The 21,688-nt window shown below is 53.7% G+C and overlaps 1 protein-coding gene across 3 annotated transcripts in view; it reads right to left on the bottom strand.

The window, feature by feature from the left end:
• The window catches only part of GRK3 (G protein-coupled receptor kinase 3), a 133,316-nt gene that overhangs the window by 20,917 nt on the left and 90,711 nt on the right, over nt 1-21,688 (bottom strand). For all 3 annotated transcript variants that reach the window (XM_051835476.2, XM_051835475.2, XM_070066046.1), the window contains 4 exons: nt 14,308-14,386; nt 13,179-13,309; nt 10,789-10,883; nt 6,694-6,801 (listed from right to left, as the gene is read on the bottom strand). In XM_051835476.2, the coding sequence (XP_051691436.1) occupies nt 6,694-6,801; nt 10,789-10,883; nt 13,179-13,309; nt 14,308-14,386 (413 nt within the window). The remainder of the gene's footprint in view (nt 1-6,693; nt 6,802-10,788; nt 10,884-13,178; nt 13,310-14,307; nt 14,387-21,688) is intronic.

The following is a 21,688-nucleotide window of genomic DNA, read 5'->3' as shown; positions in this document are numbered from 1 at the left end:
CTTAGTTACTGAAGTGGACTAGTTATCCATGGGGTTAGTCACTTGAGTGGGCTGGTTATTCATGGGGTTAGATACTGAAGTTGACTAATTATCCATGGGGTTAGTTACTGAAGTGGATTGGTTATCCATGGAGTTAGTTACTGAAGTGGACTAGTTATCCACAGGGTTAGTTACTGAGGTGGGCTAGTTATCCACAGGGTTAGTTACTGGAGTGGGCTAGTTGTCCATGGGGTTAATATAGTGGACTAGTTATCCATGGGGTTAGTCACTTGAGTGGGCTGGTTATCCATGGGGTTAGTCACTGAAGTGGACTAGTTATCCATGGGGTTGGTTACTGAAGTGGACTGGTTATCCACAGGTTGGTCACTGAAGTGGACTTGTTATCCACGGGGTTAGTCACTGAAGTGGACTGGTTATCCACGGGGTTGGTCACTTAAGTGGGCTGGTTATCCATGGGGTTGGTCACTGAAGTGGGCTGGTTATCCACGGGGTTGGTCACTGAAGTGGACTGGTTATCCACGGGGTTGGTCACTGAAGTGGACTAGTTATCCACAGGGTTAGTCACTGAAGTGGACTAGTTATCCACGGGGTTGGTCACTGAAGTGGACTGGTTATCCACAGAATGGGTATCCCAGCCGCGTAGAGAAGGCCTGCTCTGTTCCCTCACACACACCTGTGCTCAACTTAAAAATCCTTTCACGAGGCCACAGGGAGGCCTGACAGGGGTCTGCAATTCGAGTCGGCAGTGCCAAACATTGCCAGCGAGTGCCTGGGCCATGCCATCGCAAACGGCGCTTGTGAGCACAGCAGCTCCGGGTCCGAGGAGGCGGCTCTGCAGCTCTGCACTGCCCTCTGCCGGAGAGCAGGCTGGGTCTTTCAAGCTGCAAGACTCGGCGCACATCTGTTTCCAACGCAGTCCCGATTATTCCTTGTGAACAAAGCCAAAGATTTGGTTTCTATTTTGGAACATGTCTGAGAAGACCTGAGGCGGTAATAATCTCCACGATGAGCGGGCACGCGGCGCTCGCAGGCCCCGTGAGCTCACAGCTGCTCCCTGACGCAGCCGCTTTAAATAGGAGCCGGGGACGGCCTGTCGGCAGCGGCCGTGCTGCGAGAACAGAATCCGCGCGTGCTGTGGTCGAGCGTGGCTTCCGGGAGGCCAGAGAGACAGGGAGAGCAGCAGGTGCCCCTCTCCCCGAGCCAGCTGGGAGGTGGCAGGAGAGAGAGACGAGGTGCCGGGGGCAACGCCCACGCACGCCTCACGCTGGGTGCGTCACATCCACGGGGAAGCAGTGAGTGCAGAAACAACTCATTGGTAATGACAGATGACAATCTCCCATCAGAAATCAACGTCAGGGTACCAAGAAGATGGCACGTTACACGGAGTGTGTGTCTTGAACCTGAGCCAGTAGCTGCCAAAATATTTATAAACCTTGTTTTTACCCCCACAGGGAGCAAACTCGAGGACACAGGCAGAGCTCCAGGAGCCCCGGGCCACCCCCCAGGCGCTCTCCCTGCGCGTGACAGCTCCAGGGACAACCAAGCAATGGCGACAAACTTGAGACCCAGGCCACTGCCGCATCCTTTCTCCTCCTCAGCGGACACCTTAAGCCCAGATGGAGGAGCAGCAGGCACACGGATTTGCACACGCGCGCACTCTGAAACACTGGGACACGTCCTGTGACACGGAAGCGGGGCCCAGCGCCCACAAGTGTGGCGCCTGAATGGCTCGGCCCGGTGCTGTGAGGCCAGGGACGCACGACCCCCACCTCTGCCCCAGCAGCCTTCTCCCAGCCGCCTCGTGGCACCCTGGGGTGCCGAGACAAACAAGGGGTGCAGGAAAGTACTCCAGCGGAAGTGGGGTGGGTGGAAGCCTTGGTCACTGCGAGGACTTTGAAAGCACAGGAAATAAAGAGAAGACAGGCCATGGGTGACCAGCGGCTCAGCCCCAGAGACCTGTCGCACCCCAGGGTTTCTACATCTCAGCACGGTCAACCCTGGGGGCAGCTGACTGTTGGGCGGGTGGGTGGGGCTGTCCTGTGTACTGTGGGACGTCGGGCCTCTGCCCAGTAGAGGTCAGCAGCAGTCCAAGTTATGACAACTACAACTGTTCCGGGCATCGCCAAGCACCCCCTGGAGCTGAGGACGAGGCCTGGGTGACAGCCACCCCACAAGATGGTCAGGGGACAGGAGGACACAGGCTGACTTCTGCCCACCCCACCTCCTGGTCCTTTTGTTCCAGTTTCTGGGGCCTCTTGTGCCCAAGGAAACACAGCCGCTGGGGGTCCCCTCCAGAGAGAAAAGGAAAAACACACAGGGCACATGTGGGCATCATGGCGGGGTCCCACGTACAGCCCGTTTCCAGCGACAGAAGCACAGACTCGTGCGCACAGCCCCTTGGCCGGCTGAACCCAGCGGACAGCGCTCAACAGGCACTGGTTTCATGTGAACCCCAACGTCTTCCAACTATGGATTTTGGTAACGATCTCAATGTCCTCCGATTACTTGGACCCTAAACTTGCCCCATCTTCACCTCCTGCCCAAGCATCTCTAAGGGAGAGAGCAAACCAAGGCAGACTCGCTGTCACGTGCGGACCCCAGCCCCGCGAGGCTGCTGGTCACGTCCCTTCTCCCAGGCCAGTGGCACGCTGCCCCAGCTCCAGCGCCCACGGGCTCTCATGGGGGTTCCGACTCCCACCCCGTGCCTCGGTCCCTCAGAAAGCACCCAGACGCATCACCCATTGGCCAGAAAGCCTTCAGAGCCCAGTGCCTCTCAGTCCAAGGTCCGCCTGAGTCTGGACCCGGTTTCCCCATCCTTCCTTGCCAGCGCCCTCTCTGGTCCCAAGAGAGTCCGCCCACCACTCACTGGTCACTGGGCACCAGCAGCCTGCCCCATGTCTCCGTACCATTCTCCTACCCGTCCTCCAAAGCCTGCTTCTTGTGCTGTCTCCTCCAGGATGCCAGCCCTGCTCTGCCCAGTTAGTCGCCTCTCCCACGTGTGTGTCCCCCAGCACACGCAGCTCAGCCAACCACCAGCTCTGTGTGGACACATCTGTATACTCCCCTGGATTGCAGGTTCCTTAAGAACTATACAGTCCCCTACCCCTCTCCCTCCCTCGCCCCCTCCTCCTCCGTTCCCTCCAGCCCTCCCCTCCCCCCATGGCAGCAGGCACATGCTCCTGCAAGGCCAAGTGTTCCGTGAATGCTTATCAAGTTCAATTCCAATCACTTCAGTCGAGAACGATTTCCTGCTTTTTAGCTTTGGTGCTCTATCCTTTCCACGAAGGAGTGCTGCAAAGCCACAGAAAGGAAGGCGTCAGATACGCAGCCCAGAGTGGAAGCTGCTTCTCGTGCTGTCACTCGCTGGAAGGAGCCCCTCTGCTCAGTCTCAACGTGCGGCCACCAGACAGGGAGGGCGCCGATGCCCGAGGCAGAATCCTCCCCTGCTGGGCGACTCCATGCCCTGAGACGCCCATCACCTGGAGCTACGCAGCATGGATGTGGTCAGGGAGATGTCCTCCCAAGGCTGCAGCCCACTCTCAGGCCCCCAAGCGCCACGCCGCTCGGGCACTCCCTCCGCAGAAGCCTCCGTGCCTGGCTCTCGCACCAGCCCAGCCGCCCACGCCACTCTCGTGGACATCCTGCCATCTGCCGCGACTCCCCGAGAAGGGAGCCTCGCAGAACAGCTCGCCCGATCCTGCCCCATGCAGGACTTCGCAGAGGAATTCAACAGCTTCCCACTCGGTGCGCTGCGTCTGAATCAGGGCCACGTACAACCGGGCTCACTGCATCCGCTGCACATCACACTGCTCCACCGTGCAGAGTTAAGCACTGAACCTCCCTCCCGCCGGTCTTTTTAAAAAAATAAAAAACATGAAGCAGGGTCAGGCCAGACCCTCCACGGCTGCATGCTGAATATTTTTGCAAATAGATAAAAGGTCCTAGCAAAGAAGCAAACAAGACCCTAAATGCAAGGCTTTGCAGATCTCCCTGTAACATTTCACTGCTGGCTGTCGGGCCACGGCATTCTCCGTCACCCCCTTAGGCTGCAGGCCTGGGTTCCGTTCCTTTACCGGCTTCTCCGGCACAGGTGCATGGCCAAGACCATGGGGGCCGCATAGACCCCGGGCACACAGGGACAGCACTGGGGCGGGGGGCAGACTCCCATGCAGGAAGCGGCTTTGTCTGGCTTGTTTCACGTAAGCCTGCTGATGAGGTCAGACTGCTCTGAAGACATGGACTAAGGCCATCCAGGCTCCACAAACACGGTAATCCCATTACGGACTAACAGGCCCTGACTTTCGAAGCAATAATGCAATTTCAGATCCCGAGCGCATACGGTGAGCAGAGAACAACTGGATTAGCGGAGTCCTGGGGAAAGAGCCAGGGTGCTGGGGACCTGGCCTGGGGAGGACGTGGAAATCAGCCTCTCTGCAGAACGTGTTAATGTAATCAGACGATGCAGCGGTGCCCGGGGGGGCCTTGCAGTGGAAGGCGAAAGGCTGGGCTCCCACACAGAGCTGTGTGTTCCCCGCTGCAATTGTGACAGGGACATTTGGGCCAGGAAATTTTAATATAAACGGCTTTGGGTATTGTTGTAAGTGAAGAATTTTTTAAAAAAGCTATTTTAAAAACGTGAGCTCTCCAGGAAACTGTCTAAAACTTCAGCTTAATGGAAGCATTCGCGTAGGCGGTGGTGTTCAGGATGAAAGTGTGTCTGGGGAGTGGCTTCCTCCCACAGTCTTTTCCACTCTGTTTCATCACAGGTAGCTTACAGGACGGGGTCAAGTATAGGATCAGTCTGAAAACACGAAGCAGGGACAGGAACGTGCCACGGTGTGACGTCGCCTCTGGAGACGCACGCAGCCCGCATGGGAGGCTCTGGTGTGAGTCCCAGCTCCCCGCTAACGCACATCCCGGGAGACATCAGAAGACGGCTCCGTAGTTGCCTCCCCGGCACCCAAGGCAGAGACGGGGACGGAATTCCAGACTCCTGGCTTTAGCCTGGCCCCCGCCTGGCCCAGCCCCAGCTACTGTGGGCTTCTGGGGAGTGAATCAGCAGATGGAAGATCTGTCTGTCTCTCTGCCTTCCAAATAAAATGAAAATAAACACAAATTAAAAACAAATTAACAGGGACCGGCACTGCGGTGTAGTAGGCTAAGTCCCGCCTGCAGTGCCAGCATCCCATATGGGCTCCAGTTTGAGTCTCAGCTGCTCCTCTTCTGAACCAGCTCTCTGCTTATGGACTGGGAAAGCAGTGGAAGATGGCTCAAGAGCTTGGGCCCCTGCACCCACATGGGAGACCCAGAAGAAGCTCCTGGCTTTGCCCTGGTCCAGCTATAGCTATTGTAACCATTTAGGGAGTAACCAGCAGATGCGAAGACCTTTTCTGTCTCTCCCTCTCTCTGTAATTCTACCTCTCAAATAAACAGATAAATCTTAAACACACACACACAAATTAACTCTAGCATTTTTTACAAATACATGCAAACTTTTAACATTGGTTTGCTAAGGGTCTTCAACTTTTGTAATTCTCAAAATGCTGTTAAGTTTACAAGAAAATCATGAACAATTAATATCTAGGGGGAAAAAATCCTACCTGTTCCAATTATCCACATTTTATCTTGTGAGGTTTTTTTTAAAAAATTATTTTCATTTTATTTGAAAGGCAGACAGAATTAGGGCCATGTAAGACTGGACTCCCTGCATCTGCTGTGACTCCCACTGAGAGCGAGAGAGAGAGAAGCAGAGAGGCAGAGAAGCGGGGAGAGAGAGAGAGAGAGAGGCGGGGAGAGAGAGAGAGAGGCAGAGAGAGAAGCAGAGAGAGAGGGGGGAGAGAGGCAGAGAAGTGGGGGGGGAGAGAGAGAGAGGGAGGGAAGGAGGGAGGGAGGGAATCTTCCATCTGCTGGATCACTTCTCAAATGCCTGCATGAGCTGAAGCTGGCTCAAGCTGGAATCAGGAGCTTATGAGAGCGCAATCCCTGTGGGAGTCAGGGACCCAAGTATCTGAGCCTCCCAGGTGAGCACCAGATCAGAAGCAGAGAGGCTGGGATCCCAGGCGGTATCTTCATTGCTGTAGAATGCCTGCCCCATCACCTACAGGTGAAACAATCCCTACTCCCAGAGTGTGGCTTGCAATGGAAATATTTCACACAAGCCTTTGTCTGGACCTCAAAGCACTGTGATTCCTATATGGTACGGGACAGACAGACCAAGGAAAAGCTCTGCTCTGTAAGCTTATGGGAAAGCGCCTCTCAGGCGCACAGGACAGGAAGTCACCGGCCAAGCACCAGCTCCAGCTGCTCCTACGCTTCTTGGGACGCTCACATCCCACACTGAAGTGCCGGGGTTCGAGTTCTCGCTGTGCCCTGGATTTCAGCTTCCTGCTCACGCATACCCTGTGAGGCAGCAGGGCCTGGCTCAAGTCCTTGCGAGACACACGCTGTGGTCTTCCCAGCTGTCACTTTGGGTCCCTAAGCCTCCCTAGGTTGTCGCAGGCATTCGGGGAGTGAACCCACAGATGGGAGCCCGCTCTCTCTGCCTCTCAAATAAATATATAGAGAGAGAGCGGGAACAAATGAAAGAAGGAACAAGGGAAGAGGAGGGGGAGGGGGGGAGGAGGGGAAAGCACCACGTCCCAGATTCCAAACACTCCCGGAGGGGCTCGAGTCCACGAGCCGCGCCCCACTCACCCTCGCAGCAGCTTGAAGAGCATGCAGCCCAGGGAGAACCAGTCGGCGCTGCTGTCGTAGGCTGTCCCCTTCTGCAGCACCTCGGGAGCCATGTACCCGTGGGTGCCCCTGGGGAGAAGAAAGGTCACACGTGGTTACGGAGCAGGCCCGCCTGAGGACACACTGCCGGCGCAGGAGGTGTGGATGCCACTCAGGGACAGCAGCAGCTGTGGAGAGAGGAGAGGGGCAGGCAGGGGACGCGCTGCTCCGCCCTCACCCGCGAGTGTACAGGAGGGGATGACCCCCGGAGTTCAGGGTGAAGGAGGCGAGGTCCACGGCCTGAGAGCTGAAAGCCGTCTCCTCTCCCGCCGTGGATACCACGGGCGCTCCTGCCTGTTCAGGAGCCCTGGCACGGAGATGCATGGGGCTGGGGCAGCAGCAGAAAGGAGGAGGGGGAGGGGCACCCACTCCTGCACGCTGCCACCTCCCGTGCAGACAGTGAGGACCGCCTGGCTGGTGTCACCTCACAGGTGACAGGTCCCAGGGGCGCTCAAGCCCACGTGCATCAGGTAGATAAATCACGTTGAGCGTTAAGAGCGGCTCGAGGACCAGGGACTCGGCACTAAGAGAACATGAAGATGCCTTTCAGGAAGCTGAGAAAATCACCCGGGAGCACCTGCCTGTCTGATGCAAGCAGCACCACCTGCCACGCTGCAGCCCTGGTCCCACGGGGCCTCTCCAGCCTCCCACCCCCACCCTGTGCCCCTAGGAGAGCCGGGCGGGCGCCACTCCTTTCTCAAGAGCCGGCCGAGCTCTGAAGGGGATTGCAAAGATGCAAGTGCGAGGGTCCCTGCGCCGGCCGTTGTCTGCCTGTGCGCCCTGCAGCCTCGTCACCCTTCACTGATTTTCTTCATCAACAACACGGATAATAAGGTAACACCTCCCTCTCTCAGGAGCCGTGGGGACTGCCAGTGCACGGCTCCGTGGGGACTGCCGGTGCACGGCTCAACCCACCTGCAGCTCTGTTAATTCTGCTCAGAAAAATGACTGGGGTTAGTAGCGATCCTGTCACCAGTGGGCCTGGTACCGTGTTCCTAGGAGGGACGTTTCCAAAGAGCGCCATCCCATGGTCAGGACGGCCTCGCACTCGGGAAAGCTCCATGTCAGGAACCTCCAGGTGGAAGGCGTGAGGGCCCCAGGGCACCGGAAGGCTCTACAAGCAGCATCCCGAGCCTTTTCCGGGAAGGCCCTGCACGGTGACCTGCCAACCCGTCTTTCTCAGCACCGAGTCACAGCTCTGGGTTGGATGAGTTTCCACAAGGAGAAAGAAACACGCTGATGCAGGTCGGGCCTCCAGGCTGCCGCCGGACACAGCTAGAGCACAGCGCTGGGCCCTGCCGCTGTGGTTTTCCGACTCTGCCTCCACGGCAGCCACATGTGCTACCCCGACACATTCCACGGAAGACACGTGAGCCTCTCAGGACTCTGCGGCTTGAAACGCGGCTTTGTGTTCTTAGAGAAATTGAGCCAGGACTCGGATTAGCCACTGACAATCTGTTCACTCCCCAGAGCCCAGAGGTTTCCTTTTTTTTTTTTTTTTTTCCTGGCTACTCCACAGGGAGCATCTCATTTGATTCCATCAACGGACTCGGAGTTGCAGACAGGCAGATTCCAAGGAGCACAGGGACTGCTTCAAAAAGCTGAGGAAGCCAAGTTCAGGGTGAAAGTGCTGGGCAGGCCCCAGCAGAGCCTCACAGACCTGCACAGCATAGAGAGCAAGCAAGGGCTCTGCAGTCAGGCAGAACTGGGTGATAGCACCCCAGCTCCACGGCGGGCCAGCCATGCAGCCTTGTTCCAGTCCCCTAATTTCTCTGAAACTCAACTTCTGTACTGTAAGAAGGGGACAATGGCAGCTTTAGCTTACGGGGTCCCTGTGAAGACCACGCGATCGAAGCAGCCAGTGCAGCAAGCCTGGGACTGCTGCTACTCAGCAAACAACCCAGCCACGGCTGCTGGGATGGGTGGCCCACACCGGCCACTTACTGGCCTGGGCCCCTGCGCCTGGGCTGCATATTCAGGATGCCAGGCACCAGCTCTGTTACAGCAGCAACGCCAGCACCCGGCATACAGCGCAAGTGCAGTGAATACATGTTGGGGGTCGTGAGCTGATTTAACCCCCGCCAGTGAACACACGCGGGAAATAAATATCACTGTTAGAGAGAAGTTGAGGGGCTGACGACACAGCGCAGCAGGTCGAGCTGCTGCCTTCAATGCCTGCGTCCCACATCCAAGTGCCAGGTTGAGTCCCGGCTGCTCTGCTTCTGACCCCGCTCCCTGCTAATGCACCTGGGAAGGCAGGCGAAGATGGTCCAAGCCCTGGCACCCACATGGGAGATAAAGACGGGGTCCCAGGCTCCTGGTTCTGGCCTGGCTCAGCTTTGGCTGTTCCGGCCATTTGGGAAGTGGACCAAGTAGATGAAGACCTCTCTCTCTCCCTGTCATTCTGCCTTTCAAATAAATAAATCTTTAAAAGGAAGAAGAGGAAAACTGGGGCTTCCGTATCTCAGGAGGGGGATTCAAATGCAGTCCTGTAGCCTTTGTTCTTAGCACAAAGCACCTCCTCCACCCAACACCCGTGTCCCGGTGTGTACTTATCTCCCCTAAGGGAGGCCTCCCGGGAACCAGCCACCCCAGGGCACCTCCCTGCAGGTGCTACTCAAAGGCTGCACTTCGCAGAGCAGAGCCGGCAAAAGAACAGCCTGTGCTTCGAAGCCAATGTGAATTACAGTTAAAAAAAGAAAAAATATGGGCTAGGCCCTCTAAGGAAATAAATAACCCCGTGACTGAAAGTTAATTCCTTTGGAAGATTAACTCTTATGAACTCGTGGATTCGTATGTAGTGATGACTCTCCTAAATTGAAGAAATTAGCATACCAAATAGCCATGGTATTAAAAATTCAAATGACTCTCTTAAAAACCGTCTGATGAACTCCCTGGGAGAAGCTTATACAACCACAGGTTCTGGCCTAATAATTATGAAGTGCTAGAAAAATGCTAATGCTTTTATCAGCACATCCCAGGTTGTGCAGAGCAAGAGGAGTGTGTCTACAGAAAGCGCGCCGCTCCATCACAGCTTTAAGAGGCGGTCCTGACTCCACGCGGTCACTCCGGAGTGTTGCAGTTCCCAGCCACTTTGCTTCGCAGCCGCACAAAGGGTGGTCGGTACCTGCCCTGCAGCTGATTTCCCCCACAGGTGCATGAAATGGGGCGCCCAGAGCTCTTCCAGAGCACCCGGTGCAGAGATGAACCTAACTTCAGGATGGCGAGACGACACCATTGTCAGACACCTGGGGCTAAGCCCGAGATGGAAAAGCACACGTGGCCACACTTCCCACGCGGGTGACCTGACGCCGAGGGGAAGACACACACCTCTTTGCCTTCTGCTCTGCTTCCTCGGCAGGCTGGGGGCGGCACCCTGTGTGTGTCTGCTGTCGTGTCAACCACCCTGGGCACAGAGAAGTCCTCGGGCCGGGCCACCACGGGCTGACCAGGCACAGCCACTGCCAGAAAGAAGCACTTCCAAGTCCCCGAGAGCTGTGGCCACTGTGGCTGCCTCCACAGAGCTCGGAGGACTGGGCGGGTTCGTCGTCCCAGTGCATCAAATGAGAAGACTCGCGTCAAGAGCTCCAAGTGGGAGAGGGTGATTTTTCTCTGTTAAAAAAATCTTCCCAATTCCTTGTATTATTTCTGTAAAACTACCTTCGGGAAAGGGGGAGGAGTAGCTGAAACTCGGCTCTCTATGTGGTTCCGTGCCTTCCCTGCCATGTAGCTGCCTCTGTTTTCCTGGGCTGACTTCATGGACAAAGGGACCAAGGGCTGCATGGGTTAACAACACATGCAGGGCAACCGGGCAGCAGGAACTCGGGTCACCCCACTGGCCCCTGAGCAGGCTCAACCACTCCCCGCAGTTAGAACTTGAAAGCACACGGCTGTCGCCTCCCTCCCACAGCCTGTGACACCCGGGGTCTCCCCTGGACTGGCGTCCTCACATACTCAGGGTCCTCGCTGGCCAGCGGTGCGTGGGAAGTGGCGGTGAGCAGAGCCGCGGCTACTTACACGCTCGCGTGTGGCTTCTTCCTGGAGAAATCGCAGGCGAGCCCGAGGTCTGAGATCCTCACGTGTCCGTGCTCGTCCAGGAGGATATTTGCGGGCTACACGGAGAGAGGAAGTGACTTTCAGAGGCTCTGGGAATGTCTCAGCGGACAGACACTGGAGGTGCTCTTACTGGATCACGGCTTGTTCCTCAACATGAAGCCCGGCTTGCTAGGATCACACCCCAGCAGGCACCATACGGAGACGAACATTGCTCAGATTAACTTCAGCAGGAAAGGGCCCAGATGGGCACGGAAGCTCCCGCTACTTAAATGAGCTCCAGGGGCGGTCATGGTCACGGTCACAGCCGCCAGGGTCAACAGCACCTCCTTCTCACTGTACCCACCCAGACCCAACATGCAGCCAGGAAAGGGTGTCTCCCGACGGTGAGCAGTGAGCCCACCAGCTCTGAGGCTTACGGGGATCATAAGGGCTTCTGAGAATGAGCCCACCAGGCCCAGAACAGAAAGGATCTGGACAGAACTGAATGCATACTAAGACATCAAAACACACCCCCGTGCCACCCTAATCCTGATAAGCGGCATTTCTGTTCATCAGTGCGTAGTCAACACGGGGACCCAGCAAAGGACCAGAGAGGATTCTGACCACAATACTGATACAACATATCCATGAAGATTAGGTTCATCTGCATGATCATGGAAAACAAAGCTCTTCTCCATAATATACATCGTATTACAGTCGTCTTAGTAATATTTTTCTGCTGGAGATCAAGTATTGTTTTGCTTGAAATAAAAATGGTGTGCTCTTATAAAATTGAAACATGAATAATCGTGAGTGACCAGAATTACATTTGAATGCAAATTAAATAATGCCATTTGCCAACTAAATAGCTTAGCAAACCGAAACACAGCATAAAGATGATTAGCTACCGGTTACAGATTTAAATTGCAACGTATGACAAAGGCACTTTGTGGGCCTGCAGTGTGTATTTTATCATTCTGCAAAACTTACCTAGGGGAATGTAACATTGTGAGCGAACCCACGTCTGGTTTTCTGTAATTCAATAAAGGTACGGTTTTTCCCCCTTCTTTACCTTCTTTAAATTTGCAGAAAGTTTTAAAATTCACAAAGCATTTTTGGAAAAAAATAAAATGTTCAGAAATAAAATAAAATATTTTAGATTCTTAAAAGGAAATGTTAAAAAGCATCTTAGGGGCTGGCATTGTGGAGCAGCAGGTTAAGCCACTGCTTGCAACCCCAGTATCCCCTTGTCAGAGTGCTGCTTCCAGTCCCAGAGGCTCCACTTCCAATCCAGCTCCCTTCTGACGCCCCCGGGAAGGCAGTGGATGATGGTTCAAGTACTTGGGCCCCTGTCACCCATGTGGGCCAGGCTCCTAGCTTTGGCCTGGCTCAGCCCCAGCTGTTACGGTCATTTGCAGAATGACCAGCAGGTGGAAACTTGCTTGCTCGCTCTCTCTCTCTCTCTGTCACTCGGCCTTTTAAATAAATGAATGAATCTTTTTTTAAAGTCATCTTAGATCTTTAGAGGAAAGCATATAACCCATGCGTTTCAACTGGCCACTGGGGGCTCATTCAAGAAGCATCTAGAGATAACAGGCAGACAGATTCTCCTGGGACCTCCTTGTGTTTGGTGACTGTCACGCCTCTCAATTCTTCTCTCACTGCCCAACACAGCTGCACAACTGTGTGCTGTGCTCTAGCCCGGCCTTCAGATCGCGTGGGCTGGGCTCACCAGCTTTTAAGTCCCGTAAAATATCTATTCTTGGCTTGTTCGCCTTTTCTTTTGAATTATTTACATATTTATTTGAGAGATAGAAAGACAGAGACAGGTGGAAAGAGAGAGCGTGCACTAGCACGCCCACTTACTGCTTCACTCCCCAGATGCCTGTAACACCAAAGACTGGGCCAGGCCATCACCGGGAACTGGAAACACAACCCAGGGCTCCCACATGGGTGACTGGGAACCAACCCCTTGAGCCATCCCCTGCTGCATTCAGGGTCCACCTGCGGAAGCTAGAATCAGGAGCTGGGCATTGAACCTGGGCACTCGGGTGTGGGACATGGGCATGCCAGGCCACCCACACCAGCTCGCCCATCTCTGCCTATGTCCAGCTCTCACATGGCCAGGGCCAAATTGGATGCTTAGTGAACATTAACCGAATTACAATCTCTCCTAAAATGGGCAGCAACAGAACAAAGCCTCTCCCGCTCTTCTGTTGTCCTTTAATTGACTGCAGTTTTCAAAGTGGGGTCTGTTGTTGCACAGTTTGACGTCACACAGATAAGGACTTCATGGGGTGGGACGATGGCCTTGGGGCACGTGACAGGGGCTGTGGAGGGGCCCTCGGCATGGCTGCACCAGCTGTCCTCACCTTCAGATCCCTGTAGACAACAAAGCGGTTGTGCATGTGTTCCAGCCCCAGGATGATCTCGGTGGCGTAGAACCGCATCTCCTTCTCGGAGAACACCCCGTGCTGGGAGAGGTGGTAGTGCAGGTCGCCCCCTGCAATCAGAGGTGGGGGAGTGGGCGTGAGTCAGTGAGCAGAGACCGCCGTCCATCCATCATCCTCCTCGGTGGTCGTGTGCGGGAGAACAGTGCTGTGCACTGCCCTTCCGCCCACCTTTGATTTCTGTCCTTGGACGCTTTCAGTGCCCTGGAGGAAACGTAAACACGGCCCAGGCTCCTGTCTCCCCACGGCCGCTGTGCCTGCTCCGACACTCACACAAATGGCCGCTGTGTCCGCTTTCTGTGGCTCATGACCATGCCTGTGACGCCCTTTTTATAGTTTCTGCATAGGTTTGGTTTAAAATCACAGAATCAAACTTCAAGGGCACAGAAAGAAAACAAAAACACACACAGGCATTTGGGTGGTAGGACTGTATGTCTTTTTCCTTTGGCTCTTGTTACTAAAATATTTGCGATTTTATAGCCGTAACGCCCTCTGGTGTAGGAAAGCGACTTCTCCAGCTGACTGGGTTTCAGCACCCTCAGGACCACTGTCCAGTCTGGGAAACCAGAGCAGGGGCTGCAGGTTTAGAGGGCGCAGGAGACCGGGGCTGGAATCGCTATGAGCCCAGCGCCGGTCCTTCAGAGCTGGTCTTTAAATGCATTTCTATCTTTGGCCTATATCCTCGGGGGGTATTTCATTCCTACAGTGGAAGGCCAGGAAATAAGCTAATTAAAGACCAAGGCCAGCTGCATTCCAGAAAATCAAGTTTCACTCTCAGTATTTTATGAGAATCTTTCCTACAAAATCCAACTTCCGGGGGAATGGGGGAGGGGGCTGGCTGGGTGTTGGGAGGACCTGGAGGTCCAGAGAGAAGTCACAGTCAACATTTTTAAACGAATTCCTATTGAAAATTGAACAGTAAAAGGTTTCCTCCAGCTTCGGGGGACCTAATTATTGGGAAGACTCCAGCTGCGTCTGCCCAGGGAACAATGCCAGAGGCAGCATCAAGGCCAAGGCCTTCATGGATTCAGTCTCCCCGGGTGTTGCTCACCGTTCATCAGGTCCAGGATGAAGCAGAGTTTATCTGGAGTGTGGAAGGCATAGGTCATACACACAATGAAAGGACAGTCCTAGAGCGGAAAGACAAAAGTTCATGAGACGAGCGGTGGCTGTCCAGTAGAGTCCACTGACCAGCAGGCTCCGCGCTACTCATTTCGTCGCTGCAACCGTCCCTTGCACTGAACAGACACCTGCGTGGTTAACTGCACAAGTCCAGGCAAAGCAGCCCTGGGTACAGGATAAAACACACGCAGACACAATACTGGAGTAGGAGTTTGCCCTAGCAGCTTGGGATACCTAAAGCCCACATGGGGTTTCAGATCCAGCTCCACTCCCGATTCCACCTTCCTGCTAATGTAGACCTTGGGAGGTAGCAGGTGATGATGGCACAAGGATTTGGGTCCCTACCACCCACATGGGAGACCTGAATTGAGTTCTGAGCTCATAGATTCTGCCTAGCCCAGCCCCAACTGTTTTGGGCGTTTGGGGAGTGAATCGGTGGGTAGGATGTCTCCCCCTCCCCCTCTCAGATAAACAAAACTCTTTAAAAGGCAATATTAAGAACTGGAGTAGATGAACCTGTTGAATGAACCCACTCTCCACAGGGTTCAATCACGACTCTTTTCTAATGACACCCTCTTCTAAACACTACACTCTGCAGAAGAGGCTTCCTGCCCGGCTAGTCTTTTTGGCAGTCAAGTTTGCTTCTGGCTCGCTGAACAGCCGTGTCGGCTTCTGCTGTGCGGCTGGGAGAGACAGACCACAGAGGAGGAATGCTATCTGTACTACTGTTTGTGAAACACTGAGAATTAGATTAGCTCTTGAAAGTGGGAAAAAGAAACCGTGGTCAGGGACTCCATAACTCAATTATAAAAGTTTCCATCTTCCTCTAATTAATCTATAGATCCCATGTAATCTTAATTAAAATGAACACTGTTGAGCCGATTCTAAAATTCATGGAAAGGCAAACTGACAAGGAAAGTTCAGACAGTCCTGGAGACAAACAAGCTGGAGATACCATGACTCATTACGAAGCAAGAGTAATTCAGTGGTTTTAGCCCGAGAACTAACAGGCCAATGAAACACAACAGAGAATTCTGAAACAGACACATACATACTTGGTCACTTCATTTGCAATCAAGGTAACACGCTAGGGCAGGGGCAAAGGAAGGACTTTTGCCTGATTTCTGTTTCAATAAAGTATAAGACTCGACTCCTGCCTCACACCGTACACTACATTCATACTCAGACCTACATCGGTTGGCGGGGAGATATGACAGTAAAGATTCTAGAAGCAGGCCAGCGCCGCGGCTCACTAGGCTAATCCTCCGCCTGCGGTGCTGGCACACGGGGTTCTAGTCCCGGTCGAGGCGCCGGTCCTGTCCTGGTTGCCCCTTTTCCAGGCCAGCTCTCTGCTGTGGCCAGGGAGTGCAGTGGAGGATGGCCCAAGTGCTTGGGCCCTGCACCCCATGGAAGACCAGGAGAAGCACCTGGCTCCTGGCTTCAGATCAGTGCGATGCGTCGGCCGTAGCGGCCATTGGAGAGTGAACCAACGGCAAGGGAAGACCTTTCTCTCTGTCTCTGTCTCTCTCACTGTCCACTCTCCTGTCCAAAAAAAAAAAAAAAAAAAAAAAAAAGATTCTAGAAGCAAACGAAAGAGGATCTTCATGATCTCAGGGTAGAGATTTGTAAACAAGCCACCGATGGCACTAATAACGGAAATGATGGAAATACTGATAAACTGGACTAATAAAATGCTCATCAGAAGACACCAATATGCAAACAGATAGGCACAGTAAGAAGATACTGACAATCCACACACACACACACACACACACAACAAAGGACTCGTGTCCAGAACATATTTAAGAACTCTTATAACTCAGTGAAGAAAAAGGCAAATAACCCCATAGAAAATCAGCACACACAGATAAATTTAAAGAGGCTTTTCACCAGAAGAGGGTGCGAAGGGCCCAACAGAGCTATGACCAATGTTCAGTCTCAGGTGTCCAAAAGGAAATGCAAATTAACAGCACAACACGCTAACAATGAAATCCACTAGAAGGCCAAAGCTGAAAAGACTGTCAGCACCAGGCACGGGGGCGAGTGGACGTTTACACAGGGCTGCCAGGAGCATGGCCAATGTGTTGTACGTGCCGGGGCTAAGCACCCCCTGCAAACTCTGTGACCCAGGTTTGTGCCCCCAGGTACACACCCAACAGCGACCTGTGTTTATGTGCCCCAGGAGACCTGCAGGGAACGGTCACAGCCGCACCATTCAAAATGGCCCAAGCTAGACAATAGCCCAAGTGGCTATCGACAGCACACCATGGGGGAGGCCCCCGGCATAGCAGTTAGGGGATGCCTGCATCCCGTATCAGAGGCCCCGGGTTCAAGTCCCAGCTCTGCTTCCTGCTGGTGCAGACCGTGGGAAGCAGCAAGTGATGGCTCCTGTTGGGTCCCCACCTCCCAGGTACGAGGCCCAGCATGAGTTCTCAGATCCTGCCATCAGCCTGGTCTGCCCAGAACTGTTGTGGGCATTTGTGGGGAGTGAAGCAGCCTACGGACGATCTCTCCATCTCTGTCTTCTGCCTTTCAAATTAATGAATGAATGAATGACACAAAGAATGAACAGTAAATATTTTAGGGCTTGTTGGCCCCATACATCTCTCACAGCAATTTTTCTTTATTTATTTTCTTTATCATTGTTTAAAAACATAAAAGCCATTCTCGGCCCAGGGACTGCACAAAATAAAGCCATGAGCTTGGTTTGGGCCCCAGACCACATGGAGCTGGCGGATCCCTGCTCTCCAGCCACTAGAATAAGTGGCTGCCACACACGCGTCTTGCATGCAACACTGGGCAGGAAGCCGGACACATGAGAGGACACTCATGTGGAGTTCACATGCAATCAGCAGAGCTAAACTGCAGGGTTAGAAACCTGGGCAGCATGGCACGGGCATGGAGTTAGAGACGCGAAGGGGCTCGCGGATGGCTTCTAGTCCTGACCTGCTTCCTCACGAAAGCTCCTCCGTGCTCCACCAGGTCTATCCCACCAGAGCGACTTAGCTTCTTCACACACAGCACGTGTTTGTGACAAATCAGACACAGCAGAGGACGGAGCTCCAAGAGAAAACGTTCAAACACCAACACTCTAACCAAACTGCATGGTTGAAACCTCTGTAGTAAGGGCACAGGGATAATTTCGAGTTTACACATTCCCATTTGTAAAGAGTCATGGACTTGAACTCAGTTTCCATGAAACTTCCAGAGAAAATCGCTCCAGAATGAATTACGAAGTTTGTTTCGTGGCCACCTGGTTCCCTCTAGAGTCCTGTTGAGACGGAGTGTTACTGACTTCAAGGCTGACTCTGCCCTCCAATGACAGAATATCAGCACTATCCTCCTCCTCATTCCGCCCCCCTCCCCACCGCCCAGAAACCTTTTATTTAAAGAATCAAGCTCCCTGCATTCCGTAAATACGACTTCAGGAACACAGTGATTCTTCCCACAATACCTGCTCTCCCACCCACACTCCCACCCCTCTTCCCCCCTCCTCCTATTCCCATTCTTATTTGTTACTAAGATCTATTTTTAACTAACTTTATGCACATATGATTAACTCTATACTAAGTAAAGAGTTCAACAAATAGTATTAAAAAAAAAAAAAAAAAAAAAAAACCTGTTCCTTAACAGTCAAGACAAGGACTGTTTAAAAAACACCCTCCTATGGCCCAGGTGCTTGGGCCCCTGCACCTGCATGGGAGACCAGGAGGAAGCACCTGGCTTTTGGCTTCAGATCGGCGCAGAGCACCGGCTGCAGTAGCCATTTTGGGGGTGAACCAATGGAAGGAAGACCTTTCTCTCTCACTGTCTAACTCTGCCTGTCATTAAAAAAAAATCCTCCTTCTGTGAAAAGCTCCCGTGTCAGGGGCCCCGGCACTGTGGTGCAGGGAGCTAAGCTTCTGCCTGCGGCACCGGCATCCCCTATGGGCACCAGTCCATGTCCTGGCTGCTTCTCTTCCGACCCAGCTTACTGCTAATGGCCTGATGAGCTGCTTAAGCACCTGCACTGGCAGGGGAGACCAGGAGGAAGCTCCTGGCTTCGGATCGGCTCAGTTCTGTCTGTTGCGTCTATTTGGGGAGTGAACCAGTGGATGGAAGACCTCTCTGTCTCTCCCTCCCTCTGTGATTCTCAAACAAAGCGCTAGTGCCTTCCTGTGGTCCAGGGGCTCCCCCCACCCCACCCCACCCCCACCTCGAAGCCCTCATTTCAATGAGGGCTGTCGGCTGCCACACCCCTTCCCACACTCTCATTCCTCGCCCCAGGAGCAACTCATCTGCTGAGCAGAGAAGTGGGCGGGCCCACAACTCCGTGCAGCCAGGGGCTTTCCCAGCTTGGGCCGGTGCCTGTACCCACAGCGTCGTGGGGGAACGAGTGGGCCCTCACAGGAGACTTTCTGAATGTGACTGTGCTCCTTCTAAGGACAGCCCTGCGGAAACAGCCACAGGCTGAAGGTCCCTTAAAGCAGGATTCGAGTAAGCCACAAGATTGCATTTTAGATTTTGAATCAGAGGGTATTTGAGTAGGAAGTGTTCTTAAAAAGTACCACCACCTGTTCTGATGTCTTTGAAACATAAGCAAACTTAGGCCCTGAAGAGGGAAATGACCTGCCTGAGGTCACAGAGAAACCCCATGTCTCCTGACACCAAGTTCTCCTTTTTTATGCAAATTATAGGCAAGGTTTCTCTAGCCATTGAGACTCTGCCTAACTAGCAAGATCCTCCAAGCCCTCTTTTCTATGGGGCCTCGACCTTGACCCATCATAAAGACACTGATATAGGTTCCTCATTACTCCATTCCTGGGGCCAGCACCTGCCATGAAGGCATCCCCTAGGAACACAAGTTCAAGTCCAGGCTGCTGCACTTCCATTCCAGCTCCCTACTAAGGAGCCTGGGAAAGCAGTGGAAGATGGCCTGAATGCTTGGGCCCCTGTACCCACGCAGGAGACCTGGATGGAGTTCCTGGCTCCTGGCTTCAGCCTGGCCCAGCCTCACCTATTGAGGCCATTTGAGAAGTGAACCAGCAGGTGGAAGATCTCTCTTGCTCTCTGTCTTTCCTCCTTACTCTGCCTTTCAAATAAATAAACTGGAAAAAAAAAAAAAAAAAAATCCTTCATCCCTAGGATGAATGCCTGTGTGAGAAATCTCAAGGCTGTCAAAAGAATTTACTATTGATTTCAGCCAAGCACCTGAGGACAGAGCTCCTGTCTCCGACCTGGGAGGGCTGGGAGGAGACCAGATGGGGCTCACTTGGCCAAGCCCCTCTGCCTGCTCCTTTGTAATTTTCCACCTCCCTCGCTCTGCTCAGGCCCTAAGCTCCCCCTGCATCCCCCAGTCTCCCTTTAAAACTCCCAGGCACCTCTGCATGAGTCAGGATGGGCTCAGCTGCCAGCAGTTACTGAACAAAATCTGTTTTCACCGCCTTAGCCAAATGTCCGATGGACCGTGTTTCAAGTGCGGTTAAAGGCGTGAGATTTGGTTGCCCTACGGAGCTCACTGACGGCAGCGCCTCCCCTCTCGGGGGGGGGGGGGGTGGGCAGAGCAGTCTCTGCAGTTGTCACGGATCCAGGGCACAGAGAGCCCGACGCTGGCCAGCGTGAGGAAGCGGCAGCACCGCCCTGAGTGGTGTGATCCGATTCCAAAGACAGCAGTGGTTCGGTTCCTTGTCCCTCGCAGGAGTGGGCACAGCGGCACGCACTCTGCAGGAACCCCATGTGCAGGGCTGATTCCACGGGGCCACAGGGCACCTTCTCTCGGGGATTCCCACGGCGCACTCAGAGCAATCGTCCAATCACATCCTCTTCCCACTGAGAACGCTTTGCTCCCAGCTGCTGGTAAGTCTCCCCTCACCACTAGCCTAGCAGGCTCTTCATGGTCTGGTCTGGCCTCTGCGTCTCTCTCTCCAGCTTCTCTTAGATACTCTTCCCCCTCGCTTCAGACCCTTGGCAGGCTGCCCTTTCCCCTGGAACCTTCTGTGCCTGGGACCCGGGTGCGCACCGGCTTCTCCCCAGGTGACTCCTGACTGCTGAGGCGCACTCACGGACGATGGCTCCCTGCCCCGTTAAACGCCTTCCGAGCCCTGGACGGCTTTCTGCCGCAGCACCTGCCAACCGTCCCGATTATTTATATATTTCTGAGATTCTATGAAAACATCATGTTTCCCCAGGCCGGGCAGCTCTACGAAAGGCAGGAGCCAAAGTTGGGTGCCAGGGACCCTTGGTACGAAGCAGAGGGCCTGGCACCATCCAGGCACAGCCATGGGACGAGTGACCCTTCTGCTGAACCTCACCTGGGCGGCTCCGTGAACTTGCCGATGGCCCTTCCAGGTGGGCACAGACTGACCCCGGTTCTCAAGTAAGCAAATGCCCTTTCCACCAGCCAAGAGTGCAGAAGGAAACCGATGTTGGCAGGTGGACGCGGAATACAACACTCAATCTGAGACTGGGGAAAAACCCTTGGGGTAAAAACAAAACCAGGTGCGTGACTGCCCGTGGGCATCACATCAGCTCCGAGGGAGATCCTGTTGACAGCTGCCAAGCCAAAGTTTCACCTGAGCAGGGTTTTGCACTCAGGGCTACGAAAAACCTCTACAAAGTGGTATTTTCAGAAACGTTTCCAAATAAGTTTGCTCTTTCGGTTAAATCACACAGTTAAAAAAAAACCATACAGTTTTGGTATTTGAATGAAAAACATAAACTGATTCTTTCAAATTAGTACAAAGTAGTAGCCCCACCTAACCCCTGCATGTTGAACCTGGGAGGAAAGACACAGGTGTTTAATGCTCTCCCCCTCACCTGGATAAGATCTAGATAAGAAATGCTACCGGAAGGCTTCATCTTCCAACCACGAAACCTGCATGTTCCACAGGCTTTCTAAGGAAAGAGCATTCACACAGAGCTTGACGGTCACTCACTGAGAGCCAGCATCTTAGCAGGCACCTTCAGGTCTGCAGTGAGTGGGCTGAGGCCTGGAACAGGAGAGGCAGGTGCGCGCAGGGAAAAGCAGAGATCACCGTCAGCGCGTGGATTCCACCCTGGGGTGTGGGCCGCTCCGCTTCCCAGCCAGTTGGCCACAAACTGGCTGGCACACCCAGGAGGACTCTGACTGGAAACGCTTATGATCCGTGATTTGGAAGGTAGAGGTGCATCATTAGTCATTATTTCAAGCTATGGAGTGTTCATTTGTTGCAATTCTGCTAAGTGATGCCATCTTTCCACTCCAATAGCCAAGGGCCCTTCTAGAAGCACTTATAACTGACATTGGAACACAGTACACCACAATGCAATGGGTACATCTGATTTAAAACAAA

Source organism: Oryctolagus cuniculus, chromosome 21 (assembly GCF_964237555.1).
Source record: "Oryctolagus cuniculus chromosome 21, mOryCun1.1, whole genome shotgun sequence".
NCBI classification, from domain to species: Eukaryota; Metazoa; Chordata; class Mammalia; order Lagomorpha; family Leporidae; genus Oryctolagus; species Oryctolagus cuniculus.
Note: the sequence above shows the minus strand (reverse complement) of the source record. Positions and strands in the feature narration are given on the sequence as shown.